We start from the raw sequence: 21,748 nt of genomic DNA, 5'->3' as shown, positions 1-21,748 counted from the left end.
TGTACTGTTTGTTCTCAGCAGTTGTTATAGGCCTCCTAGTACTAAGGCCAGAAGGAATTATTAAAACCCTCTAGTCCAGGGCTCAGCAAACTATGAGCCACAAAGCCATTGAATCTGGCCTATGGAGCTGATTAGATTTTGGTAACATTCAGCATCAGGGGAACTTTGCTTGTATTTCACTGGAGTTTTACAACATGGAGAAATGGCAGCCAGGCCCTAGCACCTTGGACCCCAGCTGGGTCCTTCTGGGCTGCCTCCAGAAAATGTTGCTGACCACTTATCTAGGCGGGGCCTAGGATTTCAACCAAAGAGTCCTTTAACACCAGTAATATTATTTTCAAACTTCTTTGCAGAGATGTCCATCTCTTATACTCATCCTATCTGATTTGTCTGTTGTAAACTGTTTAGCAAATAAGATCTAAGCAATCCGTTCATATCCAGAACAAGTAGCAGATGTTTCTTGAGTTGAGACAATTTGGCAATATTGACTCATTGCACACGATCAGCTGTCATTGTTTAGTGGCTTACTATTCCAGTTGTTAGCAGTCTAGTTTTAACAAAGCAGCCATGCTTTCCCCCACACCCCAATACTCTTTTACTGGCTTATCCTTCTCTAAAGGGGGTGGGGGTTGAGTTAGTTATTTGTTTATTGACTACAAATTTTTCCACTCTTCCCCCACTCGCTTCCCCCACACATGTGGAATGATGTTTGCTTTTGCAACAAAGATAGTGCTATTGTCATATCTGGATTTGAAAGAGGACTTTGAACTATAGCCAGAATCAGACCACGATGGAAAAAGATGCAGCTTCAAAACAATACAACTGGCAAATCTCTGTGTAGATTTATAATGTGATCTTACCATGATATGAGAACGCGCTAACCTCTTATTGAACTCGGTGGGAGGAAATGACTAATACAAGGAGATAGTTGATACAGTATTTATATTGGACAAAAATTCTAAACTATCTTAAGCCAGTTCTATAGTACAGGAAGTGCAGTCTTTATTCTGTTTCCTATGGAGATGCTTTTGGACACTGTTTTTAACTCAAATAATATATAAGCCTCTACCTTTTGCCAGTGCCAGAAAACTTAACTTTTGAATTAAGAATACTATGGGTTTTCTTTGGTAAAGCTGTAATTTGGACTCTGAAATGCATTGCCTGTGAATATTAACATGGAGACACTAAACAGTGCTCAATGGGAATAGATTGCAAAGCACCTGTAAGAACAATCATGTCTCCTGTCTTCCCAGTAAAGTTGTCTCTAAAAGGTCGAGGCAAAAATCTTCAAGCACAAGAACCTGAGGAAGTTGAATCAGAGGGGCTGGATGCTGTCTTCATGCTGAATTGCATCAGAAAAAAAGAGACTATTCGTTCTCATTCTGGCCCCACTGTAACTGTTACTTCTGTGCTATCTCAGTGGTTTAGAAATAAATACCTTCTCCACCGTGCCCCAGTACTCCAAGCCCTCACTTGCTTATTCAGGTCCCTCTCCTGAGACCTGCCATCACTGGCTTCTGCAGTGCTAGAATTCAAGGCAATTTGCTTCATTTAATGTACATTGGAGAGAGTGAATTACATTTTTCCTCATTGCTTATTGGGAGAAGTAGTTAGTCATCTTAGCTTGAAGTCAGGCAAGAGGCAGGGCACGGTGGTGACTTAGCGACTAGCTCGTTCACAAAGGCATAAACTTTTGTAGACAACAGCTTATTTCATCAAAACTGTAAGGTATCATCTATGGAAGGCAGCAGCCCATCTTCTATGGCAGGCATGAGTTTTAATTTTGCTTATTATTGATAATATTACACTAGGAAAGGTAACATGCATTTGAATTTGCTCTATGAAATTCTGTGTAGCTATTTACTTACTTAATTTTCCCAGTTAAATGTAAATGATCATGTTGATTTCCATGCTGAAAGCAAATGTACTGGTTTAATAGCTATGTTAAAGCCACAAACGTTTAGGAAGAGGGACACTGTTTCCATGTAGTATGGTGTAAAGTCAACCCCACCCTCATTTTGAGTTAAGATCACCTGCTAACCAGAAAGCAGATAATTCTTCTATGAAGTATTTGCTCTCTGCTTGTTGACAATGGGACTATAATTGACTGGTTTGAAGAACAACTTTTAAGCAAGAGTCCTGGAGCCATGGAAACATTACAAATGCAAGGTCTCTGCCTGTTTTGTTTTGGTTTTTTCAGGATGAGTCAACAGGTGAAATCACTTTCTACATGAAGGGAGCGGATGTAGTTATGGCAGGCATCGTGCAATACAACGACTGGCTGGAGGAAGAGGTACGAAGTACTGTCTTACTTGGATATAAAGGACCTTGCAAGCGAAATGACATGTGGTGATACCTCTTACGTTATGCTAATGTAGCAGACTCTGGCAGCTCTTAAAATGGACACAGGAAAAAAAAATTACTTCGTCACATTGTTTGAATTATCCTTCAGCCAGAGATGGCAGACACAACATCTAAATAGAAGCCAAGTAGTGAATTCTGCCTCTCTTAATCCAGGATAAGTCTCATAAACAAAATGTATCTTGTCTAAATTGGTCCAGGTTTCTTTCTTTAGTAATTCCTGATTCTTGTAGTCTTTATCCTTGGTCTGATTCATTACTTGGCTTTATTTTAAGCTACTGAGTCTGTAATATTTTTTAGAAAAATCACATTTTGATCTTCAGTCTGTCTCTACCTGGCTTAGATGCATCTTTTTCATTGTGATGGTGACATAAACTCAGCTATAGAATTCAAACTATTCTTTTTGGGGGCTTTTCTTTGCTTGCTGCATATAAGAATAAAGCAGTATCTCTTGTGGAATCACTGGGCTTGCTTTTCATTTAACTGGCTAGAGATAGAAACCACACACAAACCGAAATAAGTGATTGGAAACAGGTTCAAATCTGTAGTTCAACAGAAGTTCAGTACACATAAACTAGTTTTTGGTTATTTCAAAAGTTGCTTAAGATAAACCTGAATGGATGTAGTATCAGGCTTAACTGATTTAGGTTAAATCAGTTTATTGAACCTCTGTCACAGATCCCCTCCAGCTTCAAGTTAACTCAGTCTCCCAGCATCCCAGGATGCTTTGTACCTCTCCCACAAACCTCCCCCCACCCCATAGGGTGGGTGGGCTAGCCTTTTGGCCCAGCTGTCTGCTCTAGCGGAGCAGGGAGGCATGCTATAGTACCCCTGGCTCCTGATCTGGGCCACTGCAGACGTGTGGCTGCATTTCCAGAATCAAAAGTGAATGTCTGTTCACTTGCTTATCGGTTCAATCTATGCAGCTTAGACAAACCTAGAAAGATTGAACCAGTTCAGCTGCAGGCTTTTTGACTGTCTGTACTTAGCCTTTGGGAAATGTGAGATCAATGGAGTTGCTTATGTTAGTTGGATACCTCTGTAAGAGGATCATCATACCAGATTGCTTGTACAGATTACAGACAAATTTTATAATGCACTTGATCCAATGTTATTGATTCAGCTGGATCATACAACTGAGATGATTATGCTCTAATAATAAAATATCTTATTTCAGTTTCTGAAACCTACTGCAATTATGGTACAGTTGATTGTTTACAATGTGAAACTTCTTTCCAGTGTGGTAACATGGCAAGGGAAGGCCTGAGGGTTCTTGTTGTAGCCAAGAAGTCCCTGACTGAGGAGCAGTACCAAGATTTTGAAGTAAGTTTTTCTTAAAACATTACTTAGTGATGTCCAGAGTTCTCATTTTAATATGTTCTCATCTCCACCGTCCTTATGTCACAATCACCATCCTATCTATCTTGCAGTCTTAATCAGCTGATCCTATTTATTGTATCAACAATCCACATAAAGTTTTCCCTTCTAAGCATTGATCCCACAGGAGCTAAAGCCCAGAATTTCTTCCCTATAGATTGTTGCCATTGACATTTAACACAAAAAATGATTGATGCTGCTGAGTGAAGCTCATACTTGTTGAAAAAACTTGTACTGATATTTCTACATTTTTAATTTTGTATCCTGACATTGACAAACCTATGGGTACTTGAAGTGTCCAGCATGGGAGCTTAAGGTTGTTCTTTGTGGATTTGTTAGCTAGGACCCTAGATGATTTAGCTGACTGACCAATCTGCCCCAACCAAGCAAAATCCTAAAGAAGGTTGAATTGTTTGGGACTCTCTTACATTTGTTCATAACTTGGTAAAGTGACAGTGTAGACCTGTAGTCTGTATGAAGTTTCCACCTGAATTGACACTTGCAAATTTTGTGAATGTAGGAGAAGCTGTTTGTGTGCATATATATGTCTGGTAACTGCATCATAGTGCCAGATGCATGCAATAAATTTACAAGCATCCAAAGTTATGGGAGCTCCTAGGAAAGACCTATTTTAGCATTACATGGGTAATGTACAAAGGGTACTATTGAGAGGCCTCCCAAGATGATAGATAATTCTGAGTTTATATCCCATTAAATTCTGTGTTCCTCAGAAATGTAAACACTCTTGCTTTGAGTTGCAGTGGCCATTTTTATCTTGTGTTGTCCTCAGGCACGCTATGTCCAGGCAAAACTAAGTGTGCATGATCGCTCATTGAAGGTGGCCACAGTGATTGAGAGCCTGGAAATGGAGATGGAGCTTCTGTGTCTGACTGGAGTGGAGGATCAGCTTCAGACAGATGTCAGACCCACCCTGGAAACCCTAAGAAATGCTGGCATTAAGGTTTGGCTAACCTAGAAATGGAGTACAGAACTTTTGCTTGACTGGCAGTGCAAGTGGTGATGAAAGCCAGGCACCTTTGGAGTAAATGAGACTATCTTGTAAATAATAACCCATATATATGATTTCTGAGCCTCAGTGAAGCTTGATGCCAGCACTTTTTGTGAGTGGTGGCATTGCTTGAAATCCAAGCTGGTGTTTGATTTCTCTCCCTGCCCCAATGTCTACAGACAAAAGCAAGCAACTCTTTGTGTAACATGCAGGCCAGAAAAATCCTTATAATCTAATATTACTGTGTAGTGGATATTCAACAGGACTTCAGAATGTGAGTCATCTGTGTTGCATAATGTAAGTTTGTGCAGCAAACACGTAAAGCCCTGTAGGTGTCAAGCAATGACTGATTACAAGAAACCGTGAAAACATTGAAAAACAGCGTATTTAATATACAAAAAAGCCAAGTACAGAGGTCAAATATAATTTATGTGAGAAACATTTAGGGAGTTGCTAGACTTTAAGATGACTACATGAAGCAAAAAACCTGTTAAAGTTAATTCTGCAATATTCTCTTTGTTTTCTGGCATCCAGATTGTCATTAGGAGGAATCCAGGTTTTCCATTTCCTATGGAAAAATGGAGTAAAATGTGGATTGCCCCCTTTACTGGAGGAAAACGCAGATTTCTTATTTTAGTAGAGAAATCCGTGGATTTTGCAGTTTTGCAAATAGCTCCCGGCAGGCTGGCAGACTTCCTGCAGGGGGCTAGGGAGGGAGCGGGAGGAGGGTGGTCAGGCAGGGGTCACCATATACATGTGCATGTGCATGTACATGCACATTGCTGCCAGGCAGCCTGGAGAGCAGCTCTGGCAGGTAAGTGGGCAGGGAGGGATTCAGGACCCTGTAGGAAGGGAGGGAGGGAGCTGGGCAGGGCTGGGAATGCTGCCCAGCCGAGCGGTGCATGGGGCTTGGTGCCCAGGGCTACAGTGAGTGGCTGCAGGGCCCTGGCAAGGAGTGGGATGGGGCCGCAGGCAGCTTGTCCGGGGGGACGGATCGGGTGGGGCTGCCTCCCCACTGATGCACACATTCCCGGGGGGAAAAGGGGGACCCGTGCCCCCCAGATCTGTGCATGAGATGGGGGCAGGGTGGGCTCCCCACTGCAGGCTTGGGCTCCCTCTCTGTTGCCCTCCCCCAGCCCAGCGAGTGTGACCCAGCACCGCAGGGGACAGCAGGGCCGCACAGGAATCTCCTTGCCGCTTCGAGTTCTGTGCTGCCCTTGCCATGCATCCCCTGCTCACGCAGAAGCAGCAGGGTTGGCAGTGCGGGGTTGTGCCCCTCATTGCTGCCACGCACACAGGGGATGCGTCACAAGAGCAGCTTAGGGCTTACAGTGGGAAGCAGCTTTCCTGCGCAACCCTGCTGTACCCTGCAGCACCAGGTCATACCTGTTGGGCTGCAGAGACCCTGCAGGAAGGCAGCAGGACAGGAGCCCAAGTCATCAGCCCATAGCGTGTACCCAGCCCATGCACAGATCTGCAAGGCATGGGTCAACCCTGCCCCCATGTGAATGCACGCAGGGGGGGGGGGTGCCAGGCTCCACTCCACTGCAGCAGCCACCATCTCCTAGGGGCAGGGGGCTGCGGACCCAAGTCCCTGGCCCCATAGCCTTGGCAGCTGAGGGGGGCAGGGGCTGTGGGTGGCAGGGCAGGGGGTACCAGCAGGACTGGGGGGTGCTATAGGAGGAAGAGTGAGGGGAACTAGCAGGGCCAGGCAGTCTGTGGAGGGCCTTTCATTTTAACCATAGATTTGGGGGGTTTTATCAGAGAATTTGCAATTTTTTATAAAGGAAAACCAAGATCCCTGCTCATTAGTAGGATTTTGTGCAGCAAGATTTAAGCATGCAAACATAAATCCTTAAGTCTATAAAAAACCACCAGAGGGAGTCTGAACCAAAAGAATAATGGTACAAAATATCTATTTTCTGCTTTCTGGTTCTGTCCCTCTCCTTAATCTGGTATCTTGTACTAGATGGACAAAAAAGGAGATGATTCTGGTTTGCTCCAGAACTTTGTCCTTAGGTTTGGGAGTACAACATGGAAATTGAGGGGAATTAGGACCTTATCACCTAGACTTCTACAAGGAGGGACTTGAATAAAAGCTTCCTGTTCTGGCTGCTCTGTTTTAAAAGGAAAACGGGATGAAATCTTAATCTGTACAGAAGCAAGGCTATTTCAAGTTCCTTGCACTTGGACCCCCAAAACTTGGAGAGGTCTCAATAAATGCTTTTAATTTGGCACCGTCTCTATTAATAACATGATTTTGTGCATGTTAGTGAATAGGTCACGCAAACAGAATTCAGTTCCAGTAGTTTCCATGGCAATACTTTGATTTTTTTTTTAAACTAAATTTAGTCTTGGCTATTTACTCCAAAAGTTTGTTTTTTACTTTTAACTGGGTTAGATAGATGCTGAATAGATAGCCCTGTTAGTGAATGCATATACAGTGCTGCAATTCACAGTAGTCATTTTACTGGAAATGTTTATTGAGATACGACATGTCAGCAGAGAACCAGTATTAAAGGCAGTTTTGTAATTCATCCTGGAGCCACTTCATTATCTTACTAATTATAGTAAAGTCACTTTAAACTCATTTTAGGATCAAAACATACAAGTGAATATTTTTTTTTTTTTAAGAAGTTTGATCCCATATTTGAAGTCCAAAATATGAAGTCTAATTGAGGAAAGCCTCACGTAAATAAAATAAATGGTTAATACTCTAGACCGATACATTAGCAAAGAAATTCCCTGTCAATTTACAGCAAATATAGGTCACTACTGTTGGTGACGCTGCTTTCTAATGTCCTCTATAAGTGGCTGAATTGTTTTCCTATATGCCGTGCATTTCGTTTTGTGTTTCGTTTGTTCCAGACACATACATCAGCAATGAGCTCACCCCGTTGCATCATCCACATTTCAGGCAGGGCCTTGCAGCATCTATTTGCAGCAAGGGCTGGAGATTTCTGCACAAAAATGAGTCGGGGTGAGGGCATTTTTGCAGAGTCTACCTCACCAATTTGTTTTCAGGTTGTAGCAACAGAGTTTTGAAACAGAAGGTGGAAAACTATTGTGCAGATCTTGTAACCTGCTGCCTATTGAAGCTTTTTGGCTGCTGATGCAAAGGCAAGCAGGCATGATGCTTTTTCCCCCCCCCCCCCCCCCCCCCCCCCAAACGCCTTCATTTCCTTGTGAGATAAGGATTTTCCTGTGCTTTGTAAACTGGCCTTCCTTATGAAAAGGTATCTACCATATATGGGCTACACTGGAGTGTGGTCTTTTTGTATATGCATGCAGCAAGCACCACTTTTCCTAAAAGAGCCCTACAAAGATGAGTTTTCTTAGGTATTTTATTAAAGTATAATAAGAATATTTGCATTTCAGGTGTGGATGCTGACAGGGGATAAGCTAGAAACAGCTACATGTACAGCAAAGAATGCACATTTGGTAACCAGGACCCAGGATATTCACATATTCAGACTGGTAGGTAACACATACTCATGTACTATGATTGATATTAACCCCTCTCACTAGTCTTGTTCAGGTGGTTCAGAAGGAATAGAATGACGAAATCCAACCTGCAGGCAGACAATAATGGGGCATCTTCATAGGCCTTTTTTAACTTCCAGTTTGGAATCGCATCCGTTCCTTCTGTGTCCTATTCAAGGAATTCCTGGCTAATGATTTAGTATAAGCAGGATACAGAACTGTCCCAGTGCTTCCAGTGAGTCTAATCCTGCACCCACTGAAGTTGGTGGGAGAGCTTCCTCTGTTGATTTATATGGAGCTGGCAGGGATCCCGCATCTGCCGTATGAAATAGTGAAATAGTGAAGTCCCCTGTCATGTTACCTTCTTGGTTTGGCATCACAAAGAGCCTTGAATAGCCAACATACCAGGAAGTAAATAAGCTCAGAGAAGAGAAGAGTGATAGTGGGCAGGTCACTGGTGATGCCGGAGATAATGCTTTGCTGCTTTCCTAAGGTTTTAGGCCTTAAGTTTACTCTGTTAATTGTTTGGTTTGGTTGATAACTTAATTGATATGCCAATAATTCTGTATAAGTGTTGAAGGGTTTTTTTTATTTAATTTTGTTCTTGCCAGCCACGCGTTCACTCAGCTGCTGTGCTCATTTGCAGGTGACCAACCGTGGAGAAGCCCACTTAGAGCTGAATGCGTTCCGTCGGAAGCACGACTGCGCGCTTGTGATTTCTGGTGACTCATTAGAGGTAAACTCCAGACTGCTGTATAAAGGTCCAAGGATACTATGCGTTTGACACAATGTGGAGAACTATATGAAGCATAATCGTCTCTGAAACTTTTTTCTCCTCTTCAACAGGTGTGTCTGAAATACTATGAGTATGAGTTTATGGAGTTGGCTTGTCAGTGTCCAGCAGTGGTCTGCTGCCGATGCGCCCCAACGCAGAAGGCCCAGATTGTGCGCTTGCTCCAAGAAAGAACTGGCAAACTGACCTGTGCAGTAGGTAGGGAACTTGAGAAACTCTGAAACCAATGGCATCATCATCACAGCCTCGGAGACTCGGTCTCATTCTTAGCTTCATTTTCCCTAGAAATAATTTTGATAAAGTGAGTACTTAAAACCATAGTTCTTCATAAGAGATTTCTTTCTGGTACTGCCCATGAGGCCAGTGCTGTACACATAACAAGGACAAGACCAGCTATACTTTTCTGTGAACTGTTCAGCAGAATAAATGCCCAGTGTCAGATATCTATTTACAAGCCCACTGTCCCTTCAGTTTTAGAGGATTTGTGCAAATGAACATATGTGCGTAGAAAGATTCAGAAGTACAATACAAACCTGAAATATTTTTGCACAGTGCGTAATTAGTTTGTGGAGTTCATTTCAGTATGTGTTGAAATCAAGAGCCTACTAGGATTCAGAAAAGGATACAAGATGAATATGGATAAGAACACTCATGGCTACATAGATACAGGTTGCTTGTTTAGCATGATCTAGGTTTTAGGTTACAATTTAAGTGTTGAGGTAAGGGGAGAAGTTCACTTTTTATCACGTAGTTGTTCACTTATTCTTGCACTTTCTGTGAAATCAAATATTGGCCTGTAGCTGAGACAGGATGCTGAACTACATCTAGTGTAACATGGTATGGCAGTTCCTCTGCTTTATGACTTAACAACCATTTCATATATAACAAGTGGGAATGTTGCACAGCATCCAGTGACACTTTCTAAGTTACTGTGGTAATAAGAAGTAGCAGATGAAAACCAAGTATTTGCAGAATAATGAGCAAGCTGAAACTTTTCATACTAAAATTTCAGTACAGAAAAAGGTTACAGAAATTAAACTTCACAAACATTGGGGTATGACCTTCCGAAATGAAGCATTCAGATTGTAACTGGGGGAAAAATAGCATCATGAAGCTCTACTTCTGTGCTAGGCTACTAATGTTGGTTCAGTACTTTGGAGGAAACACTGTGTCCTGCATTGTACAGGAGGTGAATTTGATCTGATGGTCACTTCTGGCCTTAAACTCCTGGAAATCTATGAAATCTATCTATGGTATTTGGGTACTCAGTTTCCCGTAATATTGGGCAGTAGCATAACTGGGATGGGGCAACCAGGGCAGTCACCCTCAACCCCGACTTGGGGAGTGGGAGGGACAGAAGATGAGAAAGAGGATGAGGGATCATTGCTGCTGAAGCCACACAATTGTGTCAATGGCGTGACAACAGCCAGAAATTGCCACCTGCCACCATGTCAGAGTTGCCCTGGAGCATCCAACTGTGTTGTTACGCCTTTGACACCGTGGGAGCCCTGCTGACTTTTCTTTTCCACGTGGTTGATGTCCATTCTGGCCCTTACATCTATGAATTCAGCTGTGCTCAATACCAATTGCAGGTGACTCTTTCTAAACTTTGCCCTTGTTTCCATGATTTAACCTACAGGTGATGGAGGAAATGATGTCAGTATGATTCAGGAGGCTGACTGTGGTGTTGGGGTTGAAGGAAAGGTGAGTATGAAACATCCCTCAGAGCTGATACAGCTTGTGTTGAAGCCTTTCCCTGAAGCAGTCTTTTGATCCAGAACATTTAAAATTCAGTAGTTGGGCTAATAATGATAGAGACACATCTCAGTATCTCTCATGGCTAGTTTGGTACCCTTTCCATCTACATCCTCTCATTTGAATGGTTGTTGTCCTGGTAGCAGATATGTTAGCGGTATAGAATTTTATAATGCACATGATATGATAAACTCAGAGAAAGTTTAATTTGCAGCCTGGGAACCCTAATTCACAATCTGGTTTCTGGGTTTAATAACAAAGAAGAAATACCTTCATATTCTAATTCTTCGCTTAATGATCATGAGAGAAAGTTGGGGACTGAAAGAAGAATTGTAAATACTAAGATAATGCCTTTTTCTTACCTAATACTTAAATGACCTCTGAGTTCTACAGCTGTGCCTATGCCTGGGTTTTTGTTTTTAACCATCCACATGAAATGTATTAACACACACGGCATGTCTTATTCTTCTGTAATTTTGTGATCTCATGTTCTTTGACTTATCTTGTACAAAGGAAGGAAAACAAGCATCCCTGGCAGCAGATTTCTCTGTCACTCAGTTTAAGCACTTGGGCCGGTTACTCATGGTGCATGGAAGAAACAGTTACAAAAGATCTGCAGCTCTCAGTCAATTTGTGATCCACAGGAGCTTGTGTATCAGTACAATGCAGGTATGTGGACTTTTCATCTTGGCTTGTACTTTGTGTGTGATAGCGGGTGGGGAGTGATAAGAATATACAAAGTTAAAAAATGAAGGTTTTCACATTTTGGCCCCAGCTCCCTTGAGAATGTTAGTGAAAACAGGATTGCTCTTTTACAAGAAGTATCTTGCTTTCATGTAAATGTGTTTCTGATTTTGGACAAAAGGCAGCAGGATTTTCAAGATACTACCATATTTCTTTGAATCCAAGACAAGATTTTTCCCCCCATTGAACATGGTGAAGAAAGTCCCTTGTCTTGGATTTAAGTATAGCGAGGGGGGGAAGTGGGGTGGAGGGGATAGATGGCTGCCAGGCCTCTGGCTTTATCTCTGGCCCCTACCTGGGCTCAGAGTCGGGGCTACAGCCACTGCCCTGCATCTACCCTCTGCCAATCTGCCCCCTACTCCCTCCCCATCCCCTCCTACAGCTACTGCTTACCCCAGGTTGTGGCTTTGGGTCTGGCTCCAGCCTGAAGCATGGAGCACATACTGGTTCTGAGCCCTGGCTGGCCCAGAAGCAGCAGTGATGACTCCCCTTTGCCCCCCCACCCCCGCTTTCCCCATTATAGCAATGGCGGGGACAAATTTAAGATGACCTTCAAATATATAGATTCTATATGTGGAAAATCATTTTTAAACATTGTAAATTTTCCACATATAGAATATAATTATTGGGGAGCCATTTGTCTTAAATTCAAAGTCATCTAGGATTGCAGTTAGTTTAATTACCTTTGGGCATGAAAGTTTGCATCAAAAATAGCCAAGCAGTTCACAGAAATACTGCAGAATATTGAATTTATTAAACTGACCCTGTTCAGTAACTGACTTGGAGTGTGTATGTAACAAAAAGCACAAGTAGCTCAGCTGAACTAAATAGGATTGCTCACAAGTCTCAAGCGAGGCAAGTTGCTGAATGGGGTGCTCAGTCTGTCCTGAAGTGGGACAAGAATAAGCTCAGCCCCTGGAGCTGACTCAGAAGCTGAAGCATCCATAAACCTCACTGGTCAGCCAATTCCTAGAGTCCCAGGATTTGATTGGCACGGACTTCATTGGAACCAGAATTGGGTTGTTGGTGATCAATTTGTTTTCACCAGTTTTCAGGCACTAAATATGTCTGCAGAGCTGTAATATTCAGCTAGCCAGATTACCATTGCCAGTTGATTAAAAACAATAGGTTAGTTTTGACTGAGAGAATTTAAAGAAACTTAAGAGTGCATGAGCCAAATTCTGTCCTCAACTATGTATTTGCAGCTGTTGTGGACTTGAGGTAAAAGATACTTGGATACATCTGAGAGATGAGGTTGCTCTTTGGAAGTTTTTTTCCAAGCTATAATATGGCTGACAGATGCATCTCTTTTAAACGTACAAGATTTTTCAGAAAAATGCAAGCGTCCTCCCTTGTCTAGAGGGTTTAAAGCAGAGGTGGGCAATTATTTTGGGTGGAGAGCTGCTTACTGAGTTTTGGCAGGCCATCAAGGGCCTCATGACAGGCCATCAAGGGCCTCATGACAGGCAGCCAGGGGCAGATAAATACTCATTTTCTAATTTTTTTAGGGGCCCCGCAGGCCAGATAGAATGGCCTGGCAGGCCACATCCAGCCCACGGGCCGCATTTTGCCCACCCCTGGTTTAAAACCTAGACCCATGTGTGGGTTAGCTCAGTGCTGAAGACTTAATCCTTCTCATGAAAATGGAAAAAAATCCCATGTGGTAGTTTTGTCATTGACCAGAAATTAATCTGAATGGCATTGCAAATTGGAGCGTCCATCAGTAAGTACTGTGAAACTTTCTTCAGTGTTGTTCATACCTGCCTAAGCATGTGTCCCTCAAGACAGCTGGATGATTTTAGCAAAATCAATGGGCTTTGTATGAAACTCCAACCTCATTTTTGTGGCACAGTATTACAAAAGATTCACCACGTTCAGTTCTCCACTTTGCCATTCAACCTGTTTCATGTGAGATTTGTGGAGGAGCAAAGGGAACTAAAGAAAAGTTTCAGGGCTATGCAACTTCTCAGCGGCTGGGGGCTGCACCCCACACAATTGGGGCCACAATAATGCAAACCTAGGAATCCTGTACCAGTGCCAGGTGTACAACTCATCATAGCCTAGAAATCGTCCACTTCTTATGCCATGTAAAGCCAAGCTTGTAGATTGTACCAAACAAGCAATCAGGGTGTGTTGTGTCAACATTCACTATGGGCAGGACCGAGGGGTCCTCCATCTAATAATTGCCAAAGGCTGGAGAAGAAGTTTACTAGGAGGAGAATGGTTTGAGCCATTGGGATTGAGTTCACAGCTTTATGATGTCCTAAGGGATTTCAGCAAAGTCTTTGAATAGCTTGGTGCGTATAAGGGCCAGTCTCTGTCATTTACATTGGCTCCAACTGTGGCTCCAGTTTGTATGAAGCCTCATCATGTTGCCTTCACCCTTTGTCCAAAAATTGATGCAGAGATTGATCGATTTATGGAACAAGGTGTCCTAGAAGCGACTTTTAAATCCAATGTGGACCACTTTCATTGCACTTATCATGAAGCCAAACAGTGATATTAGATTATGTACTGACTACAAGTTTACTATTAATAAAGTACTACAGAACCACCCATACCAGATTCCAGCAGTAAACCAGATGCAGGTCTTAAAGGAGTAGTGCCATATTTTGATGATGTCCTCATGGGAGTAGGGTCCATGCCAGAATTAGTTGTCTGACTGTGAGAAGTAATTGTGCCATATTTCCAATGCTGGATGGGGCCTTGTTGCAACTGTCCTGTGTTGGATCAGGACCATTAGCTGGATCCAGCCCATGAACGGCCTGGGCCCTGCCCATCTGGCCTGCCAGACAAAAAGGTTGAGCACCACTGGGCTATTGGATAAAGATGCCACCCGCAAATGGACTAAACTGCACAACAAGGCTTTCAATGACATGAAGCAGTTGCTGTCTGACAGCACACTAGTCCATTATGACATGGAGAAGCCACTTTTGCTTACTTGCAGTGCTTCATCATAATGGAGTGAGGGCTGTCCTTAGTCACCTTCAGAGTGATGGACGCAAAACTCCTACTGCCTACTATTCATGAACTATATATAACAGAATTATAAATAAAACTGAGATGAATTATGTTCACATTGATAGGGAAGCTCTTGCAGTCACTGCTGAGGTTAGGAAATTCCTTGATTGCATATATGGCTGCAAATTCACAGTTGTAACAGATCATAACCAATTGCTAGGGTTATTCACCAAGACTGGACCAGCACCCCAGATCATTTCACCATGTATGCTTTGTTGGTCCTTACTTTTCAATGCATATGACCGCAAATTTCACTACCAGTCTGGGAAGTTGACAGCAAATGCAGATGCACTGAGTCGTTTGCTGTTGTCCTGTCCTGAATTCACTGTTTCTTTCACTGAAGTTCTGATGCCAGAATCCTCATCCGAAACACCTCTCCAGGCAGATGACATTACTCATGTGACTGCTAAGGATCACTCTTACCTCAAGTACTAAACCTGGTGTAAAGGGGGTGGTCTTCAACAAAGGTTGCAGATGAATTCAAGCCATTCATTACATGTCAACATGAACTTTCTGTCCTTATGGGATGCCTCCTCTGGGGAAACTGAGTAGTCATTCGCAATGCAGGTCGAACATAAGTTCTCGACTCTTCATACGGGATGTCCAGATTACAGGAAAGCAGTTGCCAGAAGTTATGTTTGTTGGCGAAAGTTAGATGCTGACATTGAGCAAGCAGAAAAGAGGTGTGAACCATGCTAGGCTACATGCTATGCACCAACCTTAGTTAACGCAGATGAGAACCCTATGGTCTCATCTGCACATAGATTTTGCTGGCCCTTTCCAACGCCACATATTCATTATTGTTGCTGATTCTTTCTCAAAGCAGTTGGAAGTTATTTCTGTTGCATTAGTGATGTCACACACTGTAATACTAGTTCTACAGCATCTGTTTGCAGCTCATGATCTGCTAGATACCATTGCCTGACAATACTGCATAGTTCACTTCTGAAGAACTCTAAGAAGTTTATGGAGAGGAATCTTCTCCGTCGCCATATCTGGACCATTGACGCATCATCAAATAGTCAAACCGAGTGGATGGTCCAAACTACTAAAGATGCATTGAAGCAAATTGTTGAAGGTGCACAGAACCAACTGTTAGCTAATTTCTTATTACCACAGCATGTAGCTCTGTGTACTGCTACAGGTCATAGTCCTGCAGAAATACTAATGAGCCACCAGCCACAAACTTATTTGGAGTGGCTCCATCCAGAAATGGTAGCCAAATACCAGACAAGGCAAGAAATCTAGTGCTTCAAGAAACAGAATATTTCACCTGTAAGAACCTTCGAACCAGATGAACCTGTGAACATCCAGAACGACATGACTGGGCCTTAGTGTGTGCCTGCATTTGTCCTTGGAGCTACAGAGTCAGTATCATACAAGATCCAGGCTCTGAATAGAAAGACACTTCACAGGCATGTTGACCAGACAGTGCGACCTCTGCAACACCGGGTGTTGCACCGCTAGTAGGAACAGTTCTGATGAGTCCATCAGCTGCTGGTTTGGACCCATCACCACTTCCAATTGCTGAAGCTACTCTAGAACAACCAAAGGAGCCTACTGCTGCGGCCAGTGAAGTGTCTGCTACCCCTGAAGTGGGCCACACAAGAACAGGTTGTTGTCTGGCCCAAATACCTACAGGACTACATTGTTGGGGATGGGGTGTTGTGTATTGAGTGTCTCTATATATGTTGTATGCAGAGGGCACTGCCCAAACTGCATTGTGTTGCTGCTTGCTGTTCTGCTTAATGTTAAGGGTAGTTAGTTATTGTTAATTAAGATGGTTTCCCTGTACTTCCCTGTGTGATCTCTTCAGAACAGGATCCTCACAGATACACAGTACAGCCTCTACCTCCCTCCCAATCAGGAGCTGCAGGCTCCCCAACCGCACCATGTCATGTATGCCACTCTGCTCCCTGGGGCAGGCGGAGGGAGGGAATGCCCCTGTAGGGAGGATGGTAGCTCGATGGAAGATGAACCCCTTGTGAGCCACACGCAGGCCACCAGTTGGACAGCCCTATGATAAGCCATGGCCATGAATAACTGGACTGCAACTTTAATCTGCCTGGCAGCAACCAACCAGCCATGCTGCTCTGCATGCACTACATCCCTTACCCAAAACAGTTTAGGTCTTTCCATGTGGAGGCAGGAATGGCTGATTGGTACAGTTACTCAGCTGTGCAGTATGTTTGAGAGCACAGGTGCAGGGCAAGGTAAGAATGTGTGGCCACGGTTGTGCCTTCATTTTGTGAATGGCGAATACCTATTGCAAGTGTTTTCCAGTTTGGATAGAGTCTAACTTGTAATGTAATTTCTAGAGGCTGAGAATCCTTTTCTTTTCTTCCCTAGGCTGTTTTCTCCTCAGTGTTTTACTTCGCTTCAGTCCCTCTCTACCAGGGCTTTCTCATTATCGGGTAAGAACAAATCTGTTCAGGAAGTGATGTGAGAAACTTAAACAAGGTGTAGATGCATGTGAGAGGTCTTCCTGGCATATACATGTCTCCGTTTGAAGTGTAGCTTCCTAGTGCACATGCCACTTCTCATATGTAGGGTCACATTTTCAGAAAATGATGTAAAATTCTCATCCTGTTTTAGTCCCTTTTACACAGAGTGAAAGGGTCTGCCAATGTAAAGAGGGGATCTCAAATCCCTGGACCTGGGAGGAAAATTCACCACTTGGCTCAGGAATTAAGGAAATCATCTGTAGTCTCTCTTCCAGCAACCTCCTAGAGATCCCCAACGCACAAGGCATGACTGGGAAGGGTCTATAGCACCCAGTGCTTTGGAGATTCGGAGTGGTACTAACACCCAGAAGGGAGGTTAGCCCAAGGGTTGCTTCATCCTCCTTAACAGACCAAAATGAAGAGGACATAAAGTTGGCTTGAAGTCACCTTAATCCACCCCTAGCTATGAATTCTGTGCTGTTCTCCTTAGAGGTGCAGTCTAGAATCACTGTAATGCCTAAATTGCTTGTATAAAATATGCCACTGTTGTACTTACAAAGTACATTTGTACAGGCTCTTGGATAAATGTAAAAATATATGACACAGCTTTCCAAGCTGAATTGCATGATTGAATCTAATATTGAAATACTTCCATCTCTAAAGGGAGTTGGGCCTCTACTGGTAAATGTATAACATCAGTTACAGTTCCTGCAGCTTCCATCCATCTGACTAGGAACCGTATTCAAGCTGGTAAAGAAGTAAATGTTACAGTTCTTTTGCTGTACGTAGGAGACTAGAATGTACCATGTGCAAGTTTATACCGTGAATATTTATTTGAGAGTTATAGAGCACCAGGTATTTCCATTTTGTAGCTCAAATCTCCTGTCTCTTCCTCAGGTACTCCACAATCTATACGATGTTTCCAGTGTTCTCGCTAGTTCTGGACAAGGATGTTAAATCTGAAGTTGCCATGTTGTACCCCGAACTCTATAAAGATCTTCTTAAGGTTTGACAGATGCCGGTTTCTCTTCAGTCTGTCTTATGCATGATCCTTGCCTTGATTTGGAACAGGCTTTGCAAGAGACAAACCAAAAGTATTATCTATAGATGCTGTATTTTACCAGATGCCTTTTTAAAGCACAGTTGTTAAGAAGCAAAATTCAGTTTACAACCCTAATTTTATTTCCTCACAGCTTGTTGTGTTTTATTTAACATTCAGCAGCTTATTAGAACTGGCTGGAAAACAGAATTTCCATCCTGTGGGAGATTCTGAATGTTTGATATTTTCTTTTGTTCCAAAATAGAGGAGGAGGAGAAGCTGGCAGGGACTTGGCACGTGGAAGCCAGGAGGCAGTGGCGGGGAAGGGCAGGGAGAAATGGACAGGGACACAGAATTGGCAGGAAATTACTATTGCCTCCTTTCCACTGAAAAATTTTGCTGAATTCCACATTTTTGTGAACTGTTTCAATTTTGTAGTACCTTCATTTTTACAACTGAAAACGGTTCTGTCAAACTTTTGGGTCAGTTGTACTGCTTATGATCTGTATGCTGGGAGATGGGGAAAAGTGGTCACATGGTTTCTTTCAGGGAGATTTGCTTTAAAGATGGCATAGCCTAAGAGGGGAAAAAGATACTTTTCTGGTGCTCAATATGTACAGAAGGCCCGGGAGAGTTTGGGTTTTTTCTTTTTAAAAACTGAGAATTCTGTGTGATTTAAAAAAAAAAAAAAATTAACCTTTTGAAATATCAGGAATGCCCTGACTTAATCCTTGGTCATCTTTTCTGCCCTCTCTCTGCTCCACCCCATCCCCCAAAATTCTTGGAATAACTTAGGTATGTGGACTGGGAACATGTTTCTCAGTAGAAAGGCAGGGTGGGCTGACTCTTTAAAGAGACAACCTTTTCCCTAAGTATTTCTGTTAGATGCTTTCAGAGGCAAACACATTTTCCATCGGTCCAAATACGTTGCCATCTGGTTTCACTTGCATGTTTTCTCTGATGTTATAAAACCACTAATTCTCTAACCATCCTTAGGCCTGGGTTACACAGTCTTTGTATTGAGACTGTTGTGCAGATTTAGCTATATCTATTACTCTTAGTGGGATGAAGCTATACTGGTATAGCCAAACATACCTTATCCTGATACAGGTTATTCCCATTCCCCCAAGGAAACAGGTAGAACAGCTTTGTAGACACTGTTATTTCAGCACACTGAAGGGTGGATTATGCTGTTTTCACTGCACTTATGTCTTTCTGGTATATTTATGATTTTAAGTCTTCTTTATGCACCTTTAAAGAAAAGTCTCTTTTTCAGGTTATTCTTCCCTATTCAATCATTCAGTAGACTACCTATTTTAGATTGTAGTCTGATGCTTGCTTTATAAATTTGTTTTTCATAGCGTTTATTTGCTTTTTTTTTCTTTATAGGGACGACCTTTATCCTATAAAACATTTTTAATATGGGTCTTGATAAGTATCTATCAAGGTAAGAAACTGAAACTTCCCTTCTGGCTTCTCTATGTCTATTAGAAATTGCAAAGCTGTCCTGTGGAAAATCAGGAACATCATTTACTTGAATAACTGATCCCTAGAATATGAAGCAGGCAGCTACTCCTTGCACTGAAACAATGACAGTGAATAGGATATTAAAGGAAGGAATTGCCTAAATTTAAGTTTGCGACAAGTGGGCAATATTTTGAGTGTGTTTTGTTATGATAGGAAAGGGCATGGGCTTCAAGAAAGACAGCTCTCTCCTTTTTAGCTATTTAGTGCTTTGTAGCTATGGGCAAGTCTGTTCTATGCTTCAGTTCTCATCTGTAAAATGGAGGTAAATTTCCTTTGAAAAAATCTTTTAAAACTACAGAAGAAACTCCCTAGTATGCAAATAATTATATAAACATATAGTATACAAGAGGATGAAAATGCTGTCGATTGGCCCTAATGATCATAGTTCTGGTTACAGCATGCGTAATATGATGGGCTTACCCACAATCTTGGCTATGTCATTAAAAGGTAGTGTAGGGTTTTGGCTAATTGGACACTGTCTTCACATTATGAGAAACTATTAACTAAACCACCTCTTGTCCCCTGTGTTAGTTCCAAATAGGGGTTTATACTGGATTATAAGCCTAAAAATTCAGCACTTTTAACAGAAAACAAACAAACAGAAATGAAATCACTGCAGATGCAAGCAATTTATTCTGTTTTTAATCACAGATTCATGGAAAGTGCATATAGTGCTGAATGAGAATGACAAAATTTGATATCTCTCCTTTATCACAAGAGTGGGAAGAAATGGTTCAAAATCAGCAGTTAATTCCTTTTGATTTAAATGATGTTACCATCCTTAAATAAGGAGCGGAGCCAGGAATATAAAACCTCCTATTAGCATTATCCTCTGGAATCTAATGCAGTAGAATGCTATGGCAGGAATAATGGTCTTCTGTTGCTATATAAATATAATGGCAAAGCCAAGGCATTCATAGAAAATTCACAAGTGGTGGAAAGTCAAAGCCAGAGGGTGATGCATTGAGGGAAAGTTTTTTCTAAGCTGAGCCCGCTATCCGGTTACAATATTTGGTTAAAGTGACTTCACTTCTGATGTGTTAAATGACTAAAAAACAGCAGGCCAAACACTTGGACTAGTTGCTAGCAGTGATGGGCCTGACCCAAACCTTCAAGGGCCCCACACTTTGGAAAGTTCACAGCTGGATCTGAACTTTGTGGCTCAGGCTCTATTCACTTGCAGGTTTTCCCCTTGAACAAGAATAATGTGATGGATGTTGGTGCAGATTACTCATGCTGCTAACATGAGTTATTTGTGCAGGTGGCTGTTCAGGGAATTATGTAAACCAGCCAGATTAGGGGCACAAAACAATGCATCGTTAACAATGCTTTAATTTGTACTAGTTTAGAAGGGAATTTACAAAAGAAGAACTCAATCCAAGGAGTGCAGAAAGACTAATGGCATCTTTTGTTTTCATCTGGACATTGGGGCAGTGCAGTAGGAGTTAGAAGTGTTTCATGTGTATTATCTTTCCTTTTGAGAAGTGATTGTGCTGTTTTTCTGGAAGGAAGGGAAGATAGAGCTCCACAATCATAGTCCAGTCAACAGTAGCAAAAGTAGCCAGAATAATAACAATAATACATGCCATTTCCAACCCCCATGTCTGTAACTATGGCAGACTTCTATAAAAATTGAGCACTATATCTTTTCCTTATTGTAGAGCAGTACTTTCAGTGCTGTGTCATAAATGATTGATTTGTTGTCTGAGTATTCAATAGTATTTGTGAAAAGCAATTTCAAGCATTCTTAAGTGACCTGAAGGGTTTCTGCTCTTTCAGGACTTAAATTGATGTTTGGTCTTATAATTTAGAAAAAAACAATCTGTCTCGCCTCTCTTCTCTCTCTTACAGGTAGTATCATTATGTATGGAGCACTTCTGCTGTTTGAATCTGAATTTGTTCACATCGTTGCTATTTCCTTTACATCTTTGATCCTCACCGAGTTGCTGATGGTAGCACTAACAATCCAGACATGGCATTGGCTTATGATAGTGGCAGAGTTGCTCAGCCTCTCCTGCTATATAGCCTCGCTGGTCTTCTTACATGAGTTTATTGGTAAGGTTAAATACAATGTCTATTTTTTAAACCTATGCAGACACATGTTTAACAAGTTAACAGTAACAGAAGCAATAAGGACATGGATTGGACTCCAGAGTTTTTGACCTAAACCTAGTTCAGTGATGATTCTGGATGAG

General features: G+C 42.2%; 1 protein-coding gene across 1 annotated transcript in view; it reads left to right on the top strand.

Annotated features, from left to right (window-relative positions):
* Positions 1-21,748, top strand: part of ATP9A (ATPase phospholipid transporting 9A (putative)) — a 71,322-nt gene that overhangs the window by 44,581 nt on the left and 4,993 nt on the right. The window contains exons 16-27 of the mRNA XM_025197346.1: positions 2,201-2,293; positions 3,601-3,684; positions 4,529-4,699; positions 8,126-8,224; positions 8,877-8,966; positions 9,077-9,221; positions 10,663-10,727; positions 11,292-11,447; positions 16,893-16,957; positions 17,885-17,993; positions 19,416-19,473; positions 21,405-21,608. Coding sequence (XP_025053131.1) covers positions 2,201-2,293; positions 3,601-3,684; positions 4,529-4,699; positions 8,126-8,224; positions 8,877-8,966; positions 9,077-9,221; positions 10,663-10,727; positions 11,292-11,447; positions 16,893-16,957; positions 17,885-17,993; positions 19,416-19,473; positions 21,405-21,608 — 1,339 coding nt within the window. The remainder of the gene's footprint in view (positions 1-2,200; positions 2,294-3,600; positions 3,685-4,528; positions 4,700-8,125; positions 8,225-8,876; positions 8,967-9,076; positions 9,222-10,662; positions 10,728-11,291; positions 11,448-16,892; positions 16,958-17,884; positions 17,994-19,415; positions 19,474-21,404; positions 21,609-21,748) is intronic.

The sequence above is a fragment of the Alligator sinensis genome, unplaced genomic scaffold, assembly GCF_000455745.1.
Source record: "Alligator sinensis unplaced genomic scaffold, ASM45574v1 scaffold115_1, whole genome shotgun sequence".
Classification (NCBI taxonomy): Eukaryota; Metazoa; Chordata; order Crocodylia; family Alligatoridae; genus Alligator; species Alligator sinensis.
This window is presented reverse-complemented; position numbering and strand designations above follow the sequence as displayed.